The sequence below is a fragment of the Hemiscyllium ocellatum genome, chromosome 48 (genome assembly GCF_020745735.1).
Source record: "Hemiscyllium ocellatum isolate sHemOce1 chromosome 48, sHemOce1.pat.X.cur, whole genome shotgun sequence".
In the NCBI taxonomy this organism is placed as follows: domain Eukaryota; kingdom Metazoa; phylum Chordata; class Chondrichthyes; order Orectolobiformes; family Hemiscylliidae; genus Hemiscyllium; species Hemiscyllium ocellatum.
This window is the reverse complement of record NC_083448.1, coordinates 11,826,254-11,849,929: the sequence shown is the minus strand read 5'-3', so window position 1 is coordinate 11,849,929 and position 23,676 is coordinate 11,826,254. Positions and strand designations below refer to the sequence as shown.

At 41.8% G+C, this 23,676-nt stretch overlaps 1 protein-coding gene across 1 annotated transcript in view; it reads left to right on the top strand.

The window, feature by feature from the left end:
• LOC132836905 (uncharacterized) overlaps nt 1–23,676 on the top strand; it is a 37,300-nt gene that overhangs the window by 4,921 nt on the left and 8,703 nt on the right. Inside the window, exons 4-11 of the mRNA XM_060856472.1 lie at nt 345–554; nt 9,979–10,086; nt 11,560–11,618; nt 16,478–16,548; nt 17,696–17,844; nt 18,768–18,845; nt 21,475–21,606; nt 22,051–22,171. Coding sequence (XP_060712455.1) covers nt 345–554; nt 9,979–10,086; nt 11,560–11,618; nt 16,478–16,548; nt 17,696–17,844; nt 18,768–18,845; nt 21,475–21,606; nt 22,051–22,171 — 928 coding nt within the window. The remainder of the gene's footprint in view (nt 1–344; nt 555–9,978; nt 10,087–11,559; nt 11,619–16,477; nt 16,549–17,695; nt 17,845–18,767; nt 18,846–21,474; nt 21,607–22,050; nt 22,172–23,676) is intronic.

The window sequence follows — 23,676 nt, the reverse complement described above, 5'->3', positions numbered from 1 at the left end:
GTGTTGGAAAAATAGCCTTATATGTTTCTCTTGCTCTCTGTAGCTCTCCTCCCCACCTTTTTATTTTCTCCTTTCCTGAAAAGTAGTGACTTTACATTCCTCCCAATACAGTCATAAAAGCATCCAAACACTCTGTTTTGACTTCTTCTAATTACATACCTGCCATCCAGTTTGTGTTCTTGAAGTTCGCGCACATACATATAGATAAATTCAAGCACTAAGCCTCACCATGTAGTTGTCAGATGTTGTTCAGTCCATGCAGGATGAGGTATCAGGCTTCTGCTAAATTGTTTGGCTGTGGTACTGAAGTAGTTTGATTTTCTTCACTGTTTTTCATTTTACAGTACATCGAGGAACTGTTGAATGAGCAGCAGAGCCTGGCAGTTTACCTGAAAAGTCCTGTTTCATGTCCTGTGCTTTCAAGTCTCTCAGGATTAGTGTGGTTGGCTCAGGTGTTTGATGCCTTTCAGAACTGTTTAATAACAGATGCAGTTCTCATACCTGTGGGTGTAGCTTATGATCGCATCGTAGAGGAAAACTACTTGGAACGAATGGTAAGATTGTTTGTGTGCAACCTTGGAGATGACATGAAAATTACTCAGCGTGGTGATTGGACTTTATCAGACCTGCACATGATTTTTATTTCTGGCTCGTGAAAGAAACTTCATCCTATCTGAACATGAATTGTATATGTTTTCTTGTTTCTTCTAATCCTATAGTATGAGAATGACAAGTGTAAAGATTGACTTTGATGGCACTTAATCTTGATTTTGCAAGATTCAAAAACCTACAGTCTTGAGTGAACTTTGAATTGAGTCACATCTGTCCAGAAAGCAGGCCGCACTTTGCATACAGTGGCAGAGAGGTACTTTGGTTAGGAAGGCAAGAGAATTTGCTGTTCTTCACATTGTGATTTGAGTTATTTTCTTTCATGTGAGCAGGCAAAACCAATATTGATTTCATACTTCTTAGATCCATGGTATTGTACTTTACTGTCCACCTCCATCACGTGTGTGAGACATTGTGTTTACGTTCTGCAAACAACAGTTATCCACCGGGTAGTAGATGAGAATGGTTCAGGCCTTGTTTCCATGAAGAAGCAGAAAACACTATGACAATCGTAATTGAGAGGGTGCGTATTTGGAGAGTGGTGAAGGTGGTGGACATGCAAAGGGATTACGTGTCCTTGGTGATGAGGAGACGGTTGATTACCTTGAACAGGAAATGTTGACATAGATATGCAATGTGAGAAGCATTGCACAAGTAAGTGGGGAGAGGCTTGACAAGGGGAGAAAAAATAAGGTCAAAGTCAGAAAAAATAAGTTCAATGAGGCTGGCACAAGTAGAAACAGTCGATCTATCTGGGAAGCCATGTTTGTGGACTTTGGGAAAGGGTATAGGGTTGGGTCAATGAGCTGAGAAGCTATTAGGAGAAGATCATCAGATGAGGTGAGGTTGGTGAAATTTGTGGATACAATAACCTGATGCTTCATTGTATGGTCACTATCCAGGGACAATTGGAGAAAGTGTCCATGAGGTGGTGCTCAGCCTGAACAATGTTGAGGACAGTGTGCCAGACAACAGTAGCACTACCGTTTTGGCAGGCTTGATGACAAAGACAGAATTGGATCTAGTGCACAGAGTGCCATCAGTTCAAAGAGCATTAGGATTACGACGGTGAGGAGGACAAACAAATTCGTGCAACCTATGTCACGTCAGCAGTTCTAAATGAACACGTTGAGTGAAGCTAAAAGGCCAATAGAAGGGGTCCAGATCAAGGGTGAGTGTTGGAGGTGGGTAAAGTTGTCTGTGGGACAGGGAGAGCACGCCTGTCCAAAAGAAATGAGCGTGGAAGTTGAAGTGACGGGAGAAGAGTTCACCATAATCGAGCCCAAAATTCATGGACTTGGGGATTCAGGGGGATAAAACTAAGACTTCTGCTGTGTACAGAACGTGCAGCATCGCAGCGTAAGATCAAAAGGGATAATAAAGAAAATCCGAAAAAGTTTGAGGAAAGCTGCATTTGGAGTCATTGATGCACAAGAATAGAGAACATTTTCATTGAGGAGCAGGAAGAGATCATTCAACCCTTGTTCTTCTGTTTCCACTCTTCTGTAATATCATGGCTGATCTGATTTTGGTTTCAACTCCACATTTCTGTCCATGTGTGTTAAACTTGGACTGTTGCTGGACCTGAGATTCCTTAATCTTTTGATAATTTTGATTAATTGACTGCTAACACTGCTGTTCATTCGTGTGCAAGAATCAGTTAATTGGTGTTACTGAACCTGGGTATTTCAAAATTAAAATTAAAATTAAAACCTTCAAAAATCTCACTATTGACCCAATGGTTCTAAACTAGACTTTTCGAATATCCAATCCTAGACACTTGAATTATCAATTCTAGATGTCAATTTGTAACTTAAATACTTTGCAATTTAGTGACAAGACAGTAACTTCAGTGAAAAATCATAAAAAAAAGTAATGTTATGTCTTATTCAAACTCCATACTGTTTGTTTTCAGCCACATTTCCACAAAAGACAGACAGACAAACAAACGAGTACATTTCAGGGATAAATGAAAGAAAATAACAAAATTGGCCAGGTCACATAGGTGGTTTTCATGATGCAAGGTTTCCTCAGGAATAGATTATTGTTTCCAGGTTGATTTTCCAAAGATATTGGAAAATCCAACAGCTATCTCTGCAGTTCACTGACAAGATGTCTGTCATATTTAAAACTCGGTTTCTCTACTCTGAACATTCAATAGCTGATTACAGGGGGTTAGCCAGAAAGCTTGCAAATCTTCATGCGGTGCCATTAACAGCCAAACTAATCTGTTGGACTATAACCTGGTGTCATGTGATTTTTCACTTTGCTCACAGAAAACATGGCCCAAAAAGCTAGTTTAACGTTCTGGCCTCTCCCTGTCAAACTGACTGTCTCCCTGCAAGGTCTGAGTTCCAGTTAACATTGGCTATTTGCTTGAACCTTCGAGGCATGGTGGAACTGACTTTGAGGTCCTGTCCTCCTTATTGACTAAATGTGCTGTGTTTCAATATAATGGTCTTCACCTGTAAAAATCATCTAACGAATCTTTTGTTCAGGGATCAACTTGCAATTCATTCCAGGCCTGACCTCTCAAATAAACAAAACTTGTTTGTTCTGTTTTTTTTTGCAACACAAGCTGTTGGATGCAGACCAAATGTTACTTTCAGTTCACAATTTCCAGTTCACAACTCTAAACCAAAACTGATGATGCAATAAAATGATGATGCATTAAAAATGACAAATCTGTGGGTGTTCCAACAAAGGGAACATTGACTCACCCTTTCAAAGGCTGCAACTTTAGAAAGGATCATCCAAAATACTGTCTTGAACAAAGAGAACAAAGAAAATTTATAGCCCACGAACAGGCCCTTCGACCCTCCAAGCCTGCCGATCCAAATCCACGACCTGAACCTATCACCCAATTCCTAAGCGTCTGTATCCCTCTGCTCCCCACCTACTCATGCATCTGACCAGATGCACCTTAAGTGAATCTACTGTGCCTGCCTCTACTACCTCTGCTGGCAACGTGTTCCAGACACCGACTACCCTCTGTGTAAAGTACTTTCCGTATGTATCCTCAAGCATTTCTCCTCTCACCTTGAACGCGTGACCTCTCGTTATTGAATCCCTCACCCTGGCAAAAAAGCTTATCTCTATCCACTCTGTACCCTTAATGATTTTGTAGACCACAATCATGCCCCCCCCCCCCCCCCCCCCCCCCCCCCCCCCCCAATATCTTGTTAGAATGAAAACAATCCTAACCTACTCAACCTGTCTTCATAGCTAGCACCTTCCATACCAGGCAACTTCCTCATAAACCTTCTCTGCACCCTCTCCAAGGCGTCCACCCACGTCCTTTGGATAATGTGGTGACCAGAACTGTACACAGTATTCTAAATATGGCTGAACCAAAGTCTTGTACAATTTTAACATGCCCTGCCAGCTCTTATACTTAATACCCTGTCCAATGAAGGCACGTATACCGTATACCTTCTTGACCACACTATCCACTTGTGCAGCCATCTTCAGGCTACAATGGATGTGAACTCCGAGATCTCTCTGCTCATCAACTTTTCCCAAAGCTCTTCCATTTATAGTATCGTTCGCTCTAGAATTAGACCTTCCAAAGTGCATCCCCTCACCTTTGCCCAGATTGAACTCCATCTGCCACTTCTCCGTCCAAATCTCCAGTCTATCTAGATTCTCCTGTTTTCTTTGACAGTCCCCTATGCTTTCTGCTACTCCACCAATCTTCATGTCATCTGCAGACTTAGTGATCATACCACCAATATCCTCTTCCAGATCATTTATGTACATCATAAACAACAGTGGCCCTAGCACTGATCCTTGTGGAACACCACTGTTCACCTTTCTTCATTTCGAGAAAGTGGGTAATCAGAGAAGGAGTTGGTCCACTAAAGGATAAGGAAGGAAGGTTGTGTGTCGAACCCGATAGGATCTGTTGATATATCTTCAACTACTGCTGTCTCCTGTTGCTCAACCAGTTCTTTATCCACATTGCATGAACACCCTGCACATAATGTGACTTAACTTTCTTCATGAGTTTACCATGGGGAACCTTATCAAATGCCTTACTGAAGTCCATCTACAGGCCTTCCTTCATCCATCAACTTGGTCACTTGCTCAAAGAACTCTATTGAGTTGTTAAGGCACAATCTCTCCCGCATAAAACCATGTTGCCAATGGATCCTATGCCTCAGTACCTTCTCCAGCAACTTTCCCACCACTGATGTCAGGCTCATTGGTCTGTAGTTACGCGGAATATCCCTACTACCCTTCTTGAACAGGTGACAACATGAGCAACTCTCCTGTCGCCCGGCACATTACCTGTGTTTAAGGATGCTGCAAAGGTATCTGTCAGGGACCCAGCTATTTCCTCTCTCGCCTCTCTCAGCAACCTGAGATAGATCCCATTCAGTCCTGAGGATTTGTCCACCCTATTATCTTTTAGCCTACCCAACACATCCTCCCTTCTTTATGTCAATATCCAGAGTAAACAAACTTCTATCTCTAATCTCACCATTTATTCTGCCCCTCTCCTCAGTGAACACTGATGCAAAGTAATCATTGAGAATCTCCCCCATTTTGTCAGGTTCGGCACACAATCTTCCTTCCTTATCCTTTAGTGGGCCAACCCTTTCACTAGTTACCCTCTTGCTTCTTAAATATGAAGAAAAGGCCTTAGGACTCTCCTTAATTCTGCTTGCTCAACTTATTTCATGAGCCCTTTCAGCCCGCTTCATTCCTCATTTATAAGGTTGTTTCTACTTTGCAAATATTCTTCCAAAGCCTGTTCTGTTCTTAGCTGCCTGGACCTGAGGTATGCTTGCCTTTTCCTCTTGGCTAGTCACACAATTTCTGCTGTCATTGAATCTTGCCTCTCCTATCCCTTGTTTCCAAAGGGACGTGCCTATCCTGCACTATCTTCAACCTATCTTTGAAAGCCTCCCCATATCAAATGTGGACTTCCCTTCAAATACCTGACCCCCAATCCACATTTCCCAGTTCTTGCCGAATTTTGATATAATTGGCCTTGTCCCGGTTTAGTACTCTTCCTTGAGGTCCACTCTCATCTTTATCTACAAGTATTCTAAAACTTAGAATTATCTAGGATTATGTGGGAAGCAAGAGATGAAATTGCAGTACCGTTGGCAATGATCTTTTCGTCTTCACTGTCAACGGGGGTGGTACCAGGGGACTGGAGAGTAGCAAATGTTGTGCCCCTGTTCAAAAAAGGGAATAGGGATAACCCCGGGAATTACAGGCCAGTTAGTCTTACTTCTGTGGTAGGCAAAGGGTACTGAGGGATAGGATTTATGAGTATCTGGAAAGACACTGCTTGATTCGGGACAGCCAGCACGGATTTGTGAAGGGTAGGTCTTGCCTTACAAGTCTTATTGAATTCTTTGAAGAGGTGACCAAGCATGTGGATGAGGGTAGAGCAGTGGATGTAGTGTACATGGATTTTAGTAAGGCATTTGATAAGGTTCCCCATGGTAGGCTTATGCGGAAAGTCAGGAGGCATGGGATAGAGGGAAACTTGGCCAATTGGATTGAAAACTGGCTAACCGGTCCAAGTCAGCGAGTGGTGGTAGATGGTAAATATTCAGCCTGAAGCCCAGTTACAAGTGGAGTTCCGGAGGGATCAGTTCTGGGTCCTCTGCTGTTTGTAATTTTTATTCATGACTTGGATGAGAGAGTCGAAGGGTGGGTCAGTAAATTTGCAGATGATACGAAGATTGGTGGAGTTGTGGACAGTGAGGAGGGCTGTTGTCGGCTGCAAAGGGACTTAGATATGATGCAGAGCTGGGCTGAGGAGTGGCAGATGGAGTTCAACCCTGCTAAGTGTGAGGTTGTCCATTTTGGAAGAACAAATAAGAATGCGGAATACAGGGTTAACGGTAGAGTTCTTAGTCAGGTGGAGGAACAGAGGGATCTTGGGGTCTATGTACATAGATCTTTGAAAGTTGCCACTCAGGTGGATAGAGCTTGTAAGAAGGCCTATGGTGTATTAGCGTTCATTAGCAGAGGGATTGAATTCAAGAGTCGTGAAGTGATGTTGCAGCTGTACAGGACTTTGGTTAGGCCACATTTGGAGTACTGTGTGCAGTTCTGGTCGCCTCACTTTAGGAAAGATGTGGAAGCTTTGGAGAGGGTGCAGAGAAGATTTACCAGGATGTTGCCTGGAATGGAGAATAGGTCGTACGAGGACAGGTTGAGAGTTCTCGGCCTTTTCTCGTTGGAACGGCGAAGGATGAGGGGTGACTTGATAGAGGTTTATAAGATGATCAGAGGAATAGATAGAGTAGACAGTCAGAAACTTTTTCCCCGGGTACAACAGAGTATTACAAGGGGACATAAATTTAAGGTGAAGGGTGGAAGGTATAGGGGAGATGTCAGGGGTGGGTTCTTTACCCAGAGAGTGGTGGGGGCATGGAATGTGCTGTCTGTGGGAGTGGTGGAGTCAGAATCATTGACGACCTTTAAGCGGCATTTGGATAGGTACATGGATGGGTGCTTAATCTAGGATAGGTGTTCGGCACAACATCGTGGGCCGAAGGGCCTGTTCTGTGCTGTATTGTTCTTTGTTCTATGTGGTCACTGTTCCCAAAGAAATCCCCCACTGCAACTTTTACCACCAGGCTTGGCTCGTTCCCCAACATCAGATCTAGTATGGCCCCTTTGTAGTTGAACTATTGACATATGCTGTATAAAACTTTCAGGATGCTCCTTACAAATTCTGTCCCATTCAGACTTCTGACAGGAAGTGTGTCCCGGTTAATGTTGGGAAAGTTAATGTCTCCTAACACCACCACCCTGTTGCTTCTACATCTTTGCATAATCTGTTAACCTATTTGTTCTTCAATGTCAAGGTCACTGTTGTGAGGCCTGTAATACAGCCCCAACAATGTATTTCCACTCATAATGCCTCACTACCCAAGCCCTGCATACTGTCCTCCTTTAGCACAACCATGATGCCATCCCTGACCAGCAATGCAACTCCTCCCCCACCTTTTACTTCTCTCTCTGTCCTGTCTGAAGCATCTGCAGGTCAGGCAGCATCCAAGGAGCAGGAGAATCGCCGTTTCAGGCATAAGCCCTTCAGGCATTCCTGAAGAAGGGCTTATGCCAGAAACGTCGATTCTCCTGCTCCTTGGATGCTGCCTGACCTGCTGTGCTTTTCCAGCAATACATTTTTCAGCTGTGATCTCCAGCATCTGCAGTCCTCACTTTCTCCTGAAGCATCTGTATCCTGAAACACTTGGTTGCCAATCATGCCCTTCCTTCAGCCAAGTCTCTCTGATCGCAATAATGTCATCCCCCCCAGGTACCAATCCAAGCTCTGTTTGTCTGCCTTACCACCTTGCATTAAAGCATACGCACTTCAGACCACCAGTTCCCTTGCATTCCTCTGCTCTCTGCCTAAGCTTCCCCTTAGTAATACTAACTTCATGATCCTGTTTCTTAGAGTCTCTGCAGTCCTTACAGTTTTCACCTTACTGTCTACTAGTCTTCTGGTTCCCAGCTCCCTGCCACATTAGTTTAAACCCTCCCCAACAGCAGTAGCAAAAACACCTCCAAAGACATTAGTTCCAGTCTGGTTCAGATGTAGAATATCCAATTTGTAATAGTCCCACCTTCCCCAGAACCGATCCCAATGTCCCACAAATCTGAACCCCTCCCTTCCACACCATCTGTCAAGACATGTTTCACCCTGCCTATTCTTTTATTTCTACCCTGGCTAGCACGTGGCACTGGTTGCAATCCTGAGATCACTACCTTTGAGGTCCTCTTTAACTTCTCTCCTCGTTCCCTGAATTCTGCTTTCAGGACCTCATTGGTGTCTATATGTATCATGACAATGGGCTGTTCACCCTCCCCTTTCAGAATGCTTTGCAGCCAATCAATGACATCCCTGACCCAAGCACCTTGGAGGCAACCTACCATCTGGGAATCTCAATTTTGGCCACAGAACCACCCATACAGTAGAATTCCATATAACTATGGCCCTATGAGTTGTCTTCCCGCCCTTCTGAACAATAGAGTCTGCCACGGTGTCGTGATCCTGGCAACTGCTGCCCTCCCCTGGTGAGCCATCTCCCCCAACAGTATCCAAAATGGTATTTCTGTTTTGGAGGGAGATGACTGCAGAGGACACCTGCACTGCCTTCCTACTCTTTCTCTGCCTTTTGGTCACCCATTCACTGTTTCCCTCAGCAATTGTAATCTGCGGTGTGACCAATTCAGTAAAGGTGCTATCCACGACCTCCTCAGCATCACGGGTGCTCCACAACGAGTCCATCCGCAGCTTCAGAGCAGTCATTTGGTCACATGAGCTGCAGCTAGACACACCTGCAAGTGTAAGAGTCTGGGATGTCAATCAAGCAAGAGACACATGCTATGGGTCTTCATGTGACTGACAGCCATGTGCCACATGGGTACTTTTCAGCATGCACTCCACATGATTGTGGTTTTTAAAGCAGACATCATATTGACACGACCAGCTTCTAATGTGGCTCACATCATCTTAGTTTGCTGATTTGTAGCATTGAGTGACTATGGAAACAGTTTTTGTTAAGTTACTGAACTGACTACAGCAGTTATGGCCAGTTCAGTGATGTATGCTTTGGCATTTCCAGGGGAAATCTTCAAAGACTGGAGTGTCATGGGATGCTGACTTTCAATCAGTGGGTGTTGTCTCTCTGCTTTCTGTCTCGGAGCTTACAGAAAGGCAGGATGCTCTATTTTGTTGACCACACTTGTTGCAACCTTTGATTGTCCTGAGACAGCCTTCTCTCTTTGTCTGCAAAACTAAACCAAGACATGAAGTCTGTCTTTATTGAGTCCAGCAGTTGTTGCTTTTGTTTCATGTGTAAATGTTTAGCAATTAGATCTTGGTGTGCCTCACCCTGAAGTGCTCTGGCCCACATAGTGACCAGGCCATGCAGACATATTGGGTAGAAATGATTGCAATCACATGACACTCATGATGACCCCCCATTTTACCTTCAATTAGACACTGTTCCAAAGCGTAATCCTCTTGTAAAACCTTGCATTAATGACTGCAGATTCATACAGAATTCTGGACACACTTTCCATTTGCTTGAGGAAGTGAGAAGCATGGAGCAGGTAAATGAAGAGGGGGGGGGTCAACAAAATCTCAAGATCCTAATTTGTTGCTTCATTTAGTCTATGAAAATGACTTTATGGCAACATCTTTATTGCTTGATGAGCAAAGTACCTTTGTGACATCACAAATTCACTGGTATAATCTTCATGAGAGGACAGGAAGATATTCGAGGAAAATTTAGTTGTTTAGTTTGTACCAGAGTATCACATCAATATCTTGAATGCTGACACATTTGTAACTTGAATGTCGTAATTAACTGTTGTAAATTTCTGTAGAGACCTGGAAAGACTAGTATTTTTGCAGCAGTTCGTTGGGTGCTTAGATTCCTACAAAAGAACTATGGCTGCATCCGGGTGGATTTTGGACAGCCAGTTTCTCTTAAGGTATGAAGTGGGTTTTTCTGTGTTGGAGCACTATGGTGTTGCATATTTAGCGTTAGTGCCCATTCATAAAAGCGGGCAGTGAACATGAATTCCCTTGAATAATCCAGTTACGTGCATCAGTTGAGAAATATTTTAGACTTGAATTCTGGTCAAAATAGATTATAATTTCCACAACCTGTACAGTCTTCAATCTATTGGGTTAGTTGATACATGAGTGGATGTGTACTCGCAAAAGAAGTATTTGCAGCTCTCTGGCTACTTTTAGTGCAATCCCCAGATTGACTGAAGTCAGTTTTAACCTGACATTCAACAAGAACCTGCATTTATATGGTGCCTTTAAATGATACAATGTCGCTCAAGATTTGTGAAGTGCTTTGAAGTAAAGTTTGACAGCGAGACACATAAGGAGATGCAATATAAGGTGACCAAAAACATGATCAAAGCTGGAGGTTTGAAGCGATGTCTTAGGTGGTACAGAAGAAATGTGAAACACTTGACCTTTCTCATGTGGGGTGACAGCTTAGTTTGCCTTTCTTTGAGGAGTCTAGTTCATGTGGGTTTTTCTCTGCCCTAGGATTACGTAGAGAATGAAGGAATGCATTTGTGCAGCTCTGCAATTCCGCTCCAGAAGATCTTATTGCCCTGTGTGCTCGGATGCAGGTGAGGAAGAGAGACATGGAGTGTTTTGAGCACTAAGTAACTCAGTTCACCATTGCAGGTTCATTTCCTTTTGTGTCCTTTTTCCAATATCTCAAAGTATGTGTTGGGCCTTCCAACTAAGATAACTGTGCCACCATAGAGAATAAATCAAATCCAAACATTTTTTGAAAAGTGTTCTTCAAAAATGTTGTGTGCACGTTAATGGCGAGGTTAATCCTCAGTGATACAATATTAGACTGACTGGAAGATGCCAAGTTCACTGCTTATTTTAGAGTCAAGGAATTCTACAGTACAGAAACAGACCTTTCACTCCAACTTGTCCATGCTGACCAGGTATCCTCAATGAATCTTGTCCCATTTGTCAGCATTTGGCTGACATCCCACAAAATCCTTCCTGTTCACGTACCCATCCAGATGCCTTTTAAACATTGTAATTGTACCAGTTTTTCCCACTTCCAGTGGGAGCTTGTTCCACACATGCACCACACTCTGCATGGCAAAGTTGCCCGTAGGTCCTTTTTATATCTTGCCCTTCTCATCTGAAACCAATGCCTTTTTGGTTTGGATTCCGGTACCCTGGGGAAAAGACCTTGACAGTTCACCTTATCCAACTCACATCTCAGCCAACCTTAGTAATAGTTAATTTGCAGGGAAATAGTAAGCATTGTATTCAGAAAAAGAAACAGCTCGGAGGAAGTTATTTGGAAAAGCTCAAGATAGAAGTTGTTTTTAGTGGAGAAGTGCTGGCAGTGTATGAGATTTTCCATTTGAAGTTTTTGACAGAGTGAAAATCTTATTTCTGTTGCTCTAAAGATAAGGGACATTCAAGTGTATGTGCAGGATCATCATTCCAAGAGGGAGATAGCGATTGGGTAAGAGTGGCTGTCAGCGGTTAAAACTTGAGATTCTTATGCGCTATTTCACAGGGAAAAAGACACATGCGTTCAGAGAAGAGACACAGAATAAAGGTTTAAAATTAATTTTCAATACAAACACAATTAGCTGAAAAATGAAAAAAAAGAATTTATGTCGTGCCTTTCATGACCTCAGGATATTTGGAAATGATTTACAAACTGTGAAGAATTTGAATTATCGACAGTTTTGGGCAGGGGGTGAACTGTCGTCAGTTTTGCATGGCTGACTCTGCACACAGCAATGTGATGATGAATAGATTACCTCTTTGTTCAGTAATGTTAATTGAGGGATCAACATTGGCAAGTGCTCTGGGGATAATTCCCTTTCTTCAAGATTGTGTCATGGAATCTTTTATAACAACCTGACAGCAAGGATGGGATTGTGGTTTATCATCCAATTCAAAACTCAGGAACTGTGGCAGCGCAGCCCTCCCTCTGCAGTCCAATGAAGTGTAAGCATTGGCCATATCCCTCTAAACCTTTCCTATTCACATATCTAACAGCCATCTGGTTTGGAGTCCGAAATGATAGCTATGAGCCCTGGATAACACTTGGCTTCACAATCTATGATTGAAACCCATACTTTAATGGAAGCACATAAAAGGCGCAATAAATAATTGGGTAACATTCATCCTGACAAAATGAGGGCATTTTCAGTTAAAATTCATCCCTTAGTATGCCTGAACTCTCCAGCATTGTAACCCTCAATCTCATAAGGACAGGTGCAACCTGTTGGTTCTGAGCATACTCTGCTAGAACATTTCCACACTCTGGAATCGTGCATGATAATATTGTTGTGAGTGTGGGACCGAAGACCAGCATATAGATTAGATTTCAAAAGCCATTAGCGTTGTCCTCCAGTGGTTTCTTATTTACAAATGCTATGATTTTAACCTCCAAGGTATTACCTTTCAGTTGTTCTGATGCATACATATAGATTGTGTTCATTGTTTTCTGGAAAGATGGAAATTCAAACTTAAACATAGCTGTTCAGACAACTCAAAAAGATAGAAACCAAAAGAACTGCTGATGCTGTAAATCAGAAATGCTGGTAAAGCTCAGCAGGCGTTGTTTGTCATTAACAAATCATCAATATTTTAATATAAGGCATTATGTTTCAGCACTGATTCTGTGTACTATGAGAAGTCTCAAGACTGGCTATTGAACAATGATGAATTGACACAACTCAGCAAACACCATCGAGCGCTAGTAGCTGATCTGGGGCGACACATGCTTTACAGTAAGTTGACTGGCACTGATGAACACCTACGCCTACTGTTCAGGGATCTGTTTGTCTACGTGCATCTTCAGCAATTCATCTGTTCTACTTCAGCTTTTTCGTGCAATCTTAAATTCTACTTGCAATTTGTGCCAGGTGAATTTGGTGAAGTTTAGCATTGACCCTAAAGGGCAATGTAATTTAGCAGTGGGAAGTAGCAAAGTTATTTCACCACAACTTGAGGAGACTGCAGGAGCTTGCAACTTGATATTCCAGACTGTGGCATCCTACCTCTTAGTCATCACATCTAGTTAACCTCTCATGTATTATTATTAGAGAGTCAGTTGGAGTCACGTGTGAAAGGTTAACATGACTGGTATCATTGTTTAAAACTTGAACCGCTCGAGCCAATTTGAACTGTCAGGATATTGGCATCAATTCTAGTACTGGTGTGAAATGTATCCAGAACATGACCCTGATTTTTGGAAAATTGGAAGTTTTTCTATTCATTCTGATCTGTAATTAAAAGTTTTTGGTCTTGTTCAGAATTATGAAACTGTCGGGAAATTAGTACTGATGTCCTAACTCAAGCTCCATTTACAATGAGTCTTGGATTATTTTTATTTGAATGCTCTTTCTCTTTTTCATTCCATTTTTTGCATCTCTTGAAACCTTGAGTAGCCTATAATTCCAAAACAAAAAGTGATACATTTGAAGTTGTGGACTTACATATTGATAATTTTATGGAACGTCATCAGTTGGAATTCTTAAAACACGTAAATAACAAAGTCGTTCTCAGGAGTACAGCACAGTTCACTGCAGAGCCGAATATTGTGTATACTTCTGATTCCTTTGCTAACATGATCCTCAGAAATAGTTGAGCAAACCTTTTAGTTGTATCAAACCATGAAATAGTTCAGAAACAGAATGGAACCTGACCTTGAACTGGGTGTGGAATCAGACCATATGATGTCCCAGTCATCACCATCATAGTATCTGGTGCATCTGGCAGGATAGACCCAGTATAGTTTGTGGAACAGTGGCATACTTTTGGGAGTGAGTTGTCTCAGGCATCTTCAACGTTGTGTCTGGACCCCATGAAGTCTTATGGTATCAGATCAAAAATGGGCATGAGTTCTCCTGTAATACCACCATCTCTTTATTGACAAATGTGTATTTCATGTTGAGCACCACTTGGAGGAGGGGTGCAGACTGTACAAAAAAATGGGGAATCACTGACCATCACCCAAAAGTGGCACCGCAGCACGACTGCTGTCTGAGCTTGTCAAGTCCTGATTGATGTTGCTCCTCAAGTAGGTTTGTGGCAGGTGATGAGGGAACCAACAAGACGGAAAAACATGCTTGACTTTGTCATTCCCACTCATCTTGTCACTGATGCATGTGTCCATGGCAGTATCAATATGCATTACTATCACACAGACCTTGTTGAAACAAAGTGACTTGGGCACATTGAGGATATCCACCAGCATATTATATGGTACTATCAGTGTGCTTAATGGCCTAAATTTCACATAGGTTGAACAACTTCAGACTGGACATCAGCAGCAGCAACGTTGAACTTCAACATTACCTACAAAAACATGGCTCAGCATAGCTCCCACTTTGTCATTTGCCATCCATCTCTGCCATCTTGACCAACAAGCAAGGGATCAAACTGGTGAATTGAAGGTTAAGTAATTCCACAGTCAATAAATCAAATCTAAAGTCTGCAGTCCTACTTGATGCAGTCATTAATGGTGCTGAACAATTTCTCAACTGTTTGGAGGTGGAGGCTCCACAACTATCCCCATCTTAATTGTGAGGGAGCCACACATGAATGCACAAGATCAGGCTGAAGCATTTGCAACAATCTTCAGCTAGTTGTGTCAAGGGAATGATCTATTTCAACCTTCTCTGAAGATTCCCAACATCACAAATGCCATCCTTGGCAATAGACATTTCCAAGCCCTTGACATTCTACAGCGATACCATGGCTGAAACTCCCCCTCCCACTCCACCAAGGACATGCAAGTCCTTGGACTCCTCCATCGCCAGACCATAGCAACACGACGGCTGGAGGAAGAGCGCCTCATCTTCTGCCTGGGAACCCTCCAACCACAAGGGATAAACTCCGATTTCTCCAGTTTCCTCATTCCCCCTCCCCCCACCTTGTCTCAGTCAAATCCCTCAAACTCAGCACCGCCCTCCTAACCTGCAATCTTCTTCCTGACCTCTCCGCCCCCACCCCACTCTGGCCTATCACCCTCACCTTGACCTCCTTCCACCTATCACATCTCCATCGCCATTCCCCCAAGTCCCTCCTCCCTACCTTTTATCTTAGCCTACTGGACACACTTTCCTCATTCCTGATGAAGGGCTTATGCCCAAGACGTCGAATTCCCTGTTCCTTGGATGCTGCCTGACCTGCTGCGCTTTAACCAGCAACACATTTTCAGCTCTGAATTCTTCACTGTCAAGATCCTGGCAGTTACCATTCACCAGAAACAGAATTTGATGAGCCACATAAATAGTGTGGTACAAAGAGCAGGCCAGCAGTTCAGAATTGTGCAATGAGCAATTAATCCCTGATTCCTCAAAGCCAGTCTGCCATTTACAATGCTCCAGCAACACTCATGCAACTTGACACAAAGCAGCCTGCTTGATTGGCACTACATCCACAAAAGTTTGCTCCCTCCACCACTGAAACATAGTAGCTCCCTTGTGTGCCATCTGTATTGCACTGCAGAAATTCACTAAGGTTTTTTGGCAACTCTTTCCATAGCCAGACTCTGTACCATCTCAAAAAACAAGGGCAGTAAATCCATGTGAATACCACCACCTGCAATTTTCAACCCAAACCAGACACTATCTTGACTTGGAAGTACATTGTCATTCCTTCACTGCTGCTCTATCAAATCTTGGAATTCCCTCCCAAAACAGCACTCGGTGTACTGACACCAAATGGACTGTAGCTGTTCAAGAAGACAGCTCACCTTGACGTTTTCAAGTGCTGTTGGTGTTGGACACTATCTGCTGGCCATACCAGAAAAACCTACATTCCCTGAATGAATGAAAATATCTGTGCTGCCTTGAAGAGAGTAAGGAGAAAGTTTATTGGTGCATACTATGGCTGAGTAGCTTGAGCTGGGTGGTGAAATTGGACATCCGGGAGCAGAGAAAATTCAGGGGATATAAACAGTTTGTCAAACAATGTGGTTTTCACATAGCAAATGGAAACTGTTAGAGCTGACAAGTTGTTGGGTAACCAGATGTTATAGACTTAAAATAAAAGTCCAAAGAAATTGAAGGGAAATGTAAAGATTTCTCGACAGAGTTGGCAACATTTGGATTGTGTAACTTGTGCAATTTTGTTCACAATTGCTTACATGTGCTTGAAGAGGACTAACCTGGGATATTATTAGGTAAATGATCATGTGCTAGATTAAATTGATTAGCTTTTCTGTAGTGAAGATGAACAGAATGGCTTCTTCACATTAGAAGATTCTCTGTGTTAACCAGTCATGATACTGCGTGGAGAACACTTGTCACTGAAGACTTAAATTTGTTGTGAGTAATACTTATTCTTTCTTTCCGATAGCTGCTTCTTGCTCCTCGGCAGTTATGTCCACCACCATCTTGGCCTGCCTTCTGTTTCACAAACATCAACAGGTAGGTTGTATCTGTGAGAAATAACTTCATTTCAGTTATAACAAGCGCATTGATTTGAAAATAGAGAAAGTGTGGACTGCAGATGCTGGAGATCAGAGCTGAAAAATATGTTGCTGGAAAAGCACAGCAGGTCAGGCAGCATCCAAGGAGCAGGAGAATCGACGTTTCGGGTTAAGCCCTTCTTCAGCATTGATTTGAAAATGTCTGCTTTTGGGATATTTTTAAAAGATTACTGAGAAATGAGCAGTTCTGATCATTGCTGAAATAAATAATATTTTAAAGCCATTAATACTTTTAACCAAATCTTTCTCCAGGGCATATTTCTGAGCACATTGGCAAAGGATTTCTACTGGTTAATGAATGAGGTTCTCGCACGGCATTTTGATGTCGGATTTTCAGGGAAGTTGCTGGATATTGTGCTGCATGCCCTTTTTCTGCTGAGAGAATGTGTGATACTGAGGAGTTATCCACTGAATAATCTGATTGTGATACCAAAGGCAACCAGGAAAGCTGTGGCTGAACTCAGTTTTTACAGTAATTCTATTCTACCTGTCTTTCTTGGTGAGGCTGTAGCTGGTAAGTAGTGAACCATCTCTTTATTTCAGGAAAGTAGAAAAAGTGGAAATGCACGAAAGTGATGCAGCATTTGTAAAAGAATGGAGGGAATGTTTTGCTGAGAACCTACTTTCTACAACAAATGGTTTTACCCCCGTTAACATTGCTCTCTGTCACTTTGGTACTCAATAATGTGTTGTGCACTTCCAGTATTTATTTCTGCTTTGATTAGTTCTGAGTTTTCTTCCGTCATTTCACTTGGAGTCTGTCTGCAAGTGAACTGAGAAGAAAAATCCCCATGGATTTTGTTTTCAAGTTCAGTATCAACTTGGTTTTCTTCAGCTGTGTTTATTATGCTGTGAGATAATGCTTCTGATTGTGTATTGCATAATTATGATGAGTTTTTAGCATAGAAAGGAGCAAAACTTGATGCTGTCCATGCTTCACAACAGCAACCAATTCCTTCCTGTCTGATGAAAGAGTAGTTTGATGGCAATCAAAGATGGCTTGTGCATGCAGGATGGTAGAGAGCCTATGTGGTGTATGACTGCGGACACTTCCCACGTCAAACCTATCATCTCTTTTCTTTCAGCCTGTGCTTTAAATTCACTTCTAAGGGAAGTGGCTAAATACATGGTGGACTGGGACTCCGATGCTGAGGTTGCAATCAGCCAAGAGGAACTTATCTGTAAAACTGTTCAGCTGTGTCAGTTACTCTCCAGTGAGACACTGCTTCTACCAGTAAGGACAGTCACAGTTTGTATTCAGAGATTAAAACAGAGCATATTGTTTAGAAAACAAGTGATTTTAAGTTATGGGAATTGAAGAAATTCAACTAAATTGAGTTGAATGACTTATTGTCACTTGCATTTTAAAGTGAGTAACGGAATACAATCCGATGACAAGCTTCAAATGTCAGCTCAGTCTAGTGCTATTTTGAAGAGTTTAAGGTAAAAAGATAGAACTGAAAGAGAGTTCATCTTCATTCCACTGCCTTCAGCCTGAGTTCTGAACTAGCTCACCAGTGACCCGTGCACTGCCACCCTGCAACATCTGTGCCAGACCCACCGCTGTAGCAATTGCCACCCTTTAGGTGCCATCTCTTTGCTGCTGGTCTCATTTCACCATTGCTGAATCCACAGTCACCCTGCAAATGAAGACACTTGAAAGTTGCCAATATAAATTTCTGCATGGATATTTGTGTCTGACAAAGCTGAGCAAGCAAAGATGTGATCGAAAACATTGATATCGAGGAATGTTAGGCCTTGGACTGATACTTCAGGAAACAAGACCACACATTTGGTGGTTGTGCTTTTTGAAGTTTTGGCATTAAATTCTAGAATGATGTTTCTGCTTCTTGACATTGCTGAACTCTTTGTGTCCCCCTTGAGCCCCTCTTATTTCGCGGAGCCTTTTGGCACCATTTTTAATTCCTATTTGTTTGACTGAGCATTCATTTTGTTTGTTACATAAAGCACCTTGGCACATTTTTCAGTTTTAATTCAGGTTGTGACGTGCAGAGGGAGTTCAATCAGTAAATAGTGGTCTTATTTGGGATTATGTTATTTTCCTATGCCTGAAAGATTTCTATGAAAAACATTTATTTTCAGTTGTTTCCTTACTTCCCACCATAACAATCTGTATTTTACTTGAAACTCCTGCAGCCCTGCCAGTCAGTGTACCAGTTTTCACAGGAAGCAGTGGACAAACTGATGTATTGCGAGATTCTTCTCATGGAGGAGGTATGATCATTTTTCTAGTTACCGTGCTGATGAGAAGGTGACTCATGGGAGTTCGTGTTTTGTTTCAGTCATCATTAGAAATTTGGATTCTGTGGTTGTAGACAGCAATGTGAAAAGTTATTCCTGACGTTATCCGGATCTTTAGCCCAGGACACTTCTACTGAGAAAGTGATAAACAACACATTTGGGATTTTGACCGTTATCAACTGAGGTGTAGAGTACAGAAACTAGACATTTGCAATGAGTATGTACAGAACCCAAGATTGGCCTCAAAAAGATTATTGTGCCATTTCTGGGCACCACATTTCACAAAGTATGTGGCAGTTAGTGCCACCATGTAGAATGTTTCTTGAGAATGGTTGCAGAGATCAATGTTTATGGATTGGAGTATCCTTCAAGGAGAGAAGATGAAGACAACATTTTGTCAGGGTATTCCAATTCATGAGCCTTCTGGATAGACGAAGAGAATGTTCTTTGTTGTTGAAGGATGGAGAGGCAGTGTATTCTGATTTAAGGAGATTGACACATTTCAAAGCATTTTCATACAGCAAGTGGTTACAATCTGAAATGCATTATTCGAGAGTTCAGCGGAGGCAGATTTATTCAAAGAGGAAATCAGATAATTATCTGAAAAGAGGAGTAATTACAGTGTTGGGCAAGTATGACTAGTTGAAATGTTTTTGCAGAGTGCCAGCACAAACATTATGGACCAAACAGCCTCTTTCTGGGCTGCAACAGTCAAATGATTCCACATTTTCTCTTCAGATTTTAACAAAACAGGTTGTTACGTTTCAAAATAAAAACAGAAATTGTGGAGAAATCCAGCTTCTCAGAAGAAGTGTCATGGAATCTGAAAGTCAGCTTTCCCTGCACACATGCTGCCAGGCCTTCTGAGTTTCTCCAGCAATGTCTGTTTTTATTTCAGATTTCCAGCATCTGCAGTTCTTTTTTTTTGTTTTGTATGTGAACTGCTTTTGAATGTTTGAGAGAAATGATGGTCTGTCTTGTTCCATTTTGGAATTCATGAGGAGACTTGTGGACTGTAGGCGTTGAGAAACTGAATTTAAATCCAGGTCTGAAAAGGTTTTTCATTCATACAAAGATGTCAGAGGCAAGTTTTAGTTATTTTTCTTCCTGTGCATAGGATCAGGTGATGGAAAGAAGAGTCTACAGCCTATTGAGGACAGACTAATGAAGGTCTGTTGTCCCACGAGTGAAGGACCCAGTAATCCAAATTTAAAAACCATAAGTGTGACACTTGCCAATGAAATAAATCAGGAACCCATTGGTTAGATTGTGAAACTTGACCACAAGGAATAGTTAGGACAAATAGCATATAACCACTGATGTGAAAGCTTGCAAAGCACGTGGGAGAATAAGGAATATGAGGTTGTGCTGCTAAGATTAGATGAAGCAGAGTAAGAAGAGACTATTGTGAAGCATTAATGCTGGCATGAACCACTTGGGTTATCTGACTTCTGAAGTAAATTCCACTTCAGTATGCTTAATAGCAGACACACACATCTGAAAGTGAATGAATGGAATATACAGTGTAGAATAGGCATTCCCCTCTGCATTCTTGGGCTTAAGAGGGTGAAGTATATATATGATTGTGACTGTAGGAAGCTGAAGTATCATGATGGCTAAAGGATGAGATTTTACTTTGTTCATCTCCCAACAAAGACTTGCAATCTGAACTAAGAAGGAAATGATCCCTGAGATCATGTACTCGGGAAGTTGTTAAAACAAGCTGTAGCACTTTAGACATTGATCCACTGTTTATTCAGCCAGCTGTAACATTTTCAGAAGTGATCTCTCTGGGTAGAGGCAGGAAAAAATTTAGCAGATGGCACTTAATACAAGTGTGAAATTGTGTACTTGGACAGAAAGGACAGCAAAGCAGTATACTATTTAAATTGAAAGCAATTGCAGAACCCTATGATGTAGCGGTATCTGGATGTCTGGTACATAAATCAGATAAAGGTATTATGTAGGGAAAGCAAGTGATTTGGAAGATTTGAGAAATGTTGTTTATTGCAGAGGGAATGGAATGTAACAGTAGGGAAGCTGAACCATAGTTATACAGTGTGTTGGCGAGAGCACATCTCAAGTGCTGTGTGCAGATTTTGTCTCTGTTTGAAGAAAGAAAGAGTTGCTTCAGGACCAATTAACTGAAGATTCACATGACGCATTGCAGTGTCTAAAAACGGAACACGTCTGTCTTAAATCAGTCAGTGTTTAGAATGATGAAATAATCTTTTTGAGATATGTAGCACTTTGAGAGGATGAGCTAGGTGGATATCTCGTAAAGTTCCCTCTTGGAGTAAACGCTGGAATGAATTGCAGAAATTCCAGTTGAGAAGGAAGAAAATATCTTTCACTGAATTACTCATGCAGAATTTTCTTCCTTGTAATGCCGTGGAGGCTGAGTTTTCACAGGTATTTGAGGCGAAGTTGGATGGCTTTCTGCTTGTCTTGAGAGCTTTTGGGTGCAGACAGGAAATTTGAGCTGGGATCACAAACAAATTAGTCATGGTCTTCTTGAGTAATGGAGCATACACAAAGGGTCACATAGTTTAGTTCTTAAATAATTGTCCTGAACCTTTTGCTTTTTCTCCTCCTTTTGTAGAATGAGAACAAACAGCCAGCCTGTGACACATGGCAGAAACGGTTTGGGAAGGAGATGACATGGAAGGTGATGGATGATTTTGATGACTCTGAGAGTGACACTGATGAAACAGTCTGGACCTGTTATTTTAAGGTATAACACTCATTTGAAAATCTAGCTACAGTAAGAATGTTCTCAACTTTTCTACATTGAAGAACATGTACATAAGACTATGTGTTGAAATTTCATTGCGGACATAATGGACTAACAACTTCGCAGAATTATTTGGCATAGCATTGGATAGACTGGGGGACAGTCACGGGAAGCCAAAATTGCAGAATGATGTGAATCTTTTGTGAGGTTGGTTGATTGCACAAGAGCAGAGTTTTGACTTGAGGTCGTATTTCTGATGTGAAAGTACAGCAGCTAACTGTGTTGACATTTATGGGGGTACATCTTTGCATTTTGGTTGGTTGTACACAATGAGTCAGCTGTAAATCCAAGAGTAGAACAGTTTGTGCATTTTTGGTCTTGTTTCTTGTTTTGTTCAACTCTGTTTGGCAGCAGGTGCCTAATGTATTGTTCTATTATTTCCAGCTTGGCCAAACCCAGGAAAGCCACACATTTTTCCTTTTTCTCTGTAGCTTGCTGCAGCCTGTATTGAAAGTGTATGAAACAGCAGCAGGTTTGCTGCACAAATTGGACTTTCCAATAGAAGGTACTGTTTGTATGATTGTTGAACTACTTTTGAATGATCAAATAATTAATAAAATAAGAATTTTGAGCGCTTTGGTGGTGCCTTGGTTTGTAGAATGCTGTCCCTTGGCTTGTGTCCATCAGTCAGAAGACACCACCCCTTTCCTCCTCAATATTCATGATTTTGGAAGGTCACCAATGGTTTTGTGTGTCATGAGTCTGAGTGGGATACTCAGGAAATGTCACCTTTGAAACTGAGATGTGTTGAAGTTGGAATCTTTGCTCATATGAATAAACAAAACAATCACTTTTATTGTTATGCCATTCAAGTAAATCTGAAAGGAAAAGTGAACTTATTGCATCTCAATAAATAAATTCCAGTTCTTCTTTTATGTGGCTTACCTGGCCAATGTTGTGTTTAACAAGAATTTTACTAGAAGCGTCCTACGCAGCCCAAAATTCTCAAATTTCACATGCTATGAACTGAGATAGTGAAAAGAGAACATAGCCGTTCTGACAGGATGCAACGAGAAAAGATTCCAGCTCATTCTGCTTCCGTGCTTTTTCCTTCAGAGCCACAGTGTGTACTGAAGATGTTTCAGCTTTTGAATGCACAGGGAGAAGAACAGCATGGTGAGTCAAACAATATAACAATGATTTGAATCAACGATTTGCTCACGAACCACTCCATTATGCACAGGAAGGAATGATTACAGATATGGTGTTCATATAGAAAAGTCATGTCGCTGTTTTAAAATTGCTTAGCACTGTGAGCTTCCTTTGGCTGATCTCAGCTTGTTTCAGATGTGGTTATTGTTCACTCAGCAACAATGAAAGATTTTATGGGTTCATGTCAATTTTAACTGGAAGAGCTTACTCAGTAAGTTTATCATAGGAATTTTTATTGCAAAAATATACTTTATTCATAAAACGATTATCCAAAGTGCATGAAAAGGATTCTCGATCTGTTCTGTAAAGTCTGTGTGGAGAAAAAAGAGAGGCATAAATGACAGAAATTTGACATCCCACAAAGAAATTGTGCAGTTGCAAAATACCAAGACATTTTTTTAACCCATGCAGGTAAAATATGTATATTCATTGAGGCAACGGTGGGGCCTGAGAACTGAATGGATCTCCACCTTTGTTTGGCAAACCGAAAAGTTCCTTGAACCAAGTGCATATTCCTTTTTGGCCCAGTTGATGTTTGTCTATATGTGTCTGGGAAACAGCCCGTGGAGCATAGAGTCCTGAGTTAGAGAGCTGCTCAGGACAATCCTCAGCAAAAACTACTGCATTTCTCTTCAGATCTTCTTTACAGAAGCACATTACGGAAGATAGTGTAGGACTGTCTTTTTCCCCTCTGTAGCCACTTCAAGGGCAGCATGTGGTGGTGGAGAAAGTACTGATGGTCACAAAGGATCTCTTAGGCAGTGCTCTTCTCACTATGAGCTAAGCCACATCTTGGTGCTTGTTGAAAAGCTCTGGTTATAAGGCATTCTGCCAAATTATTTCAACAGTCTTGCTCAT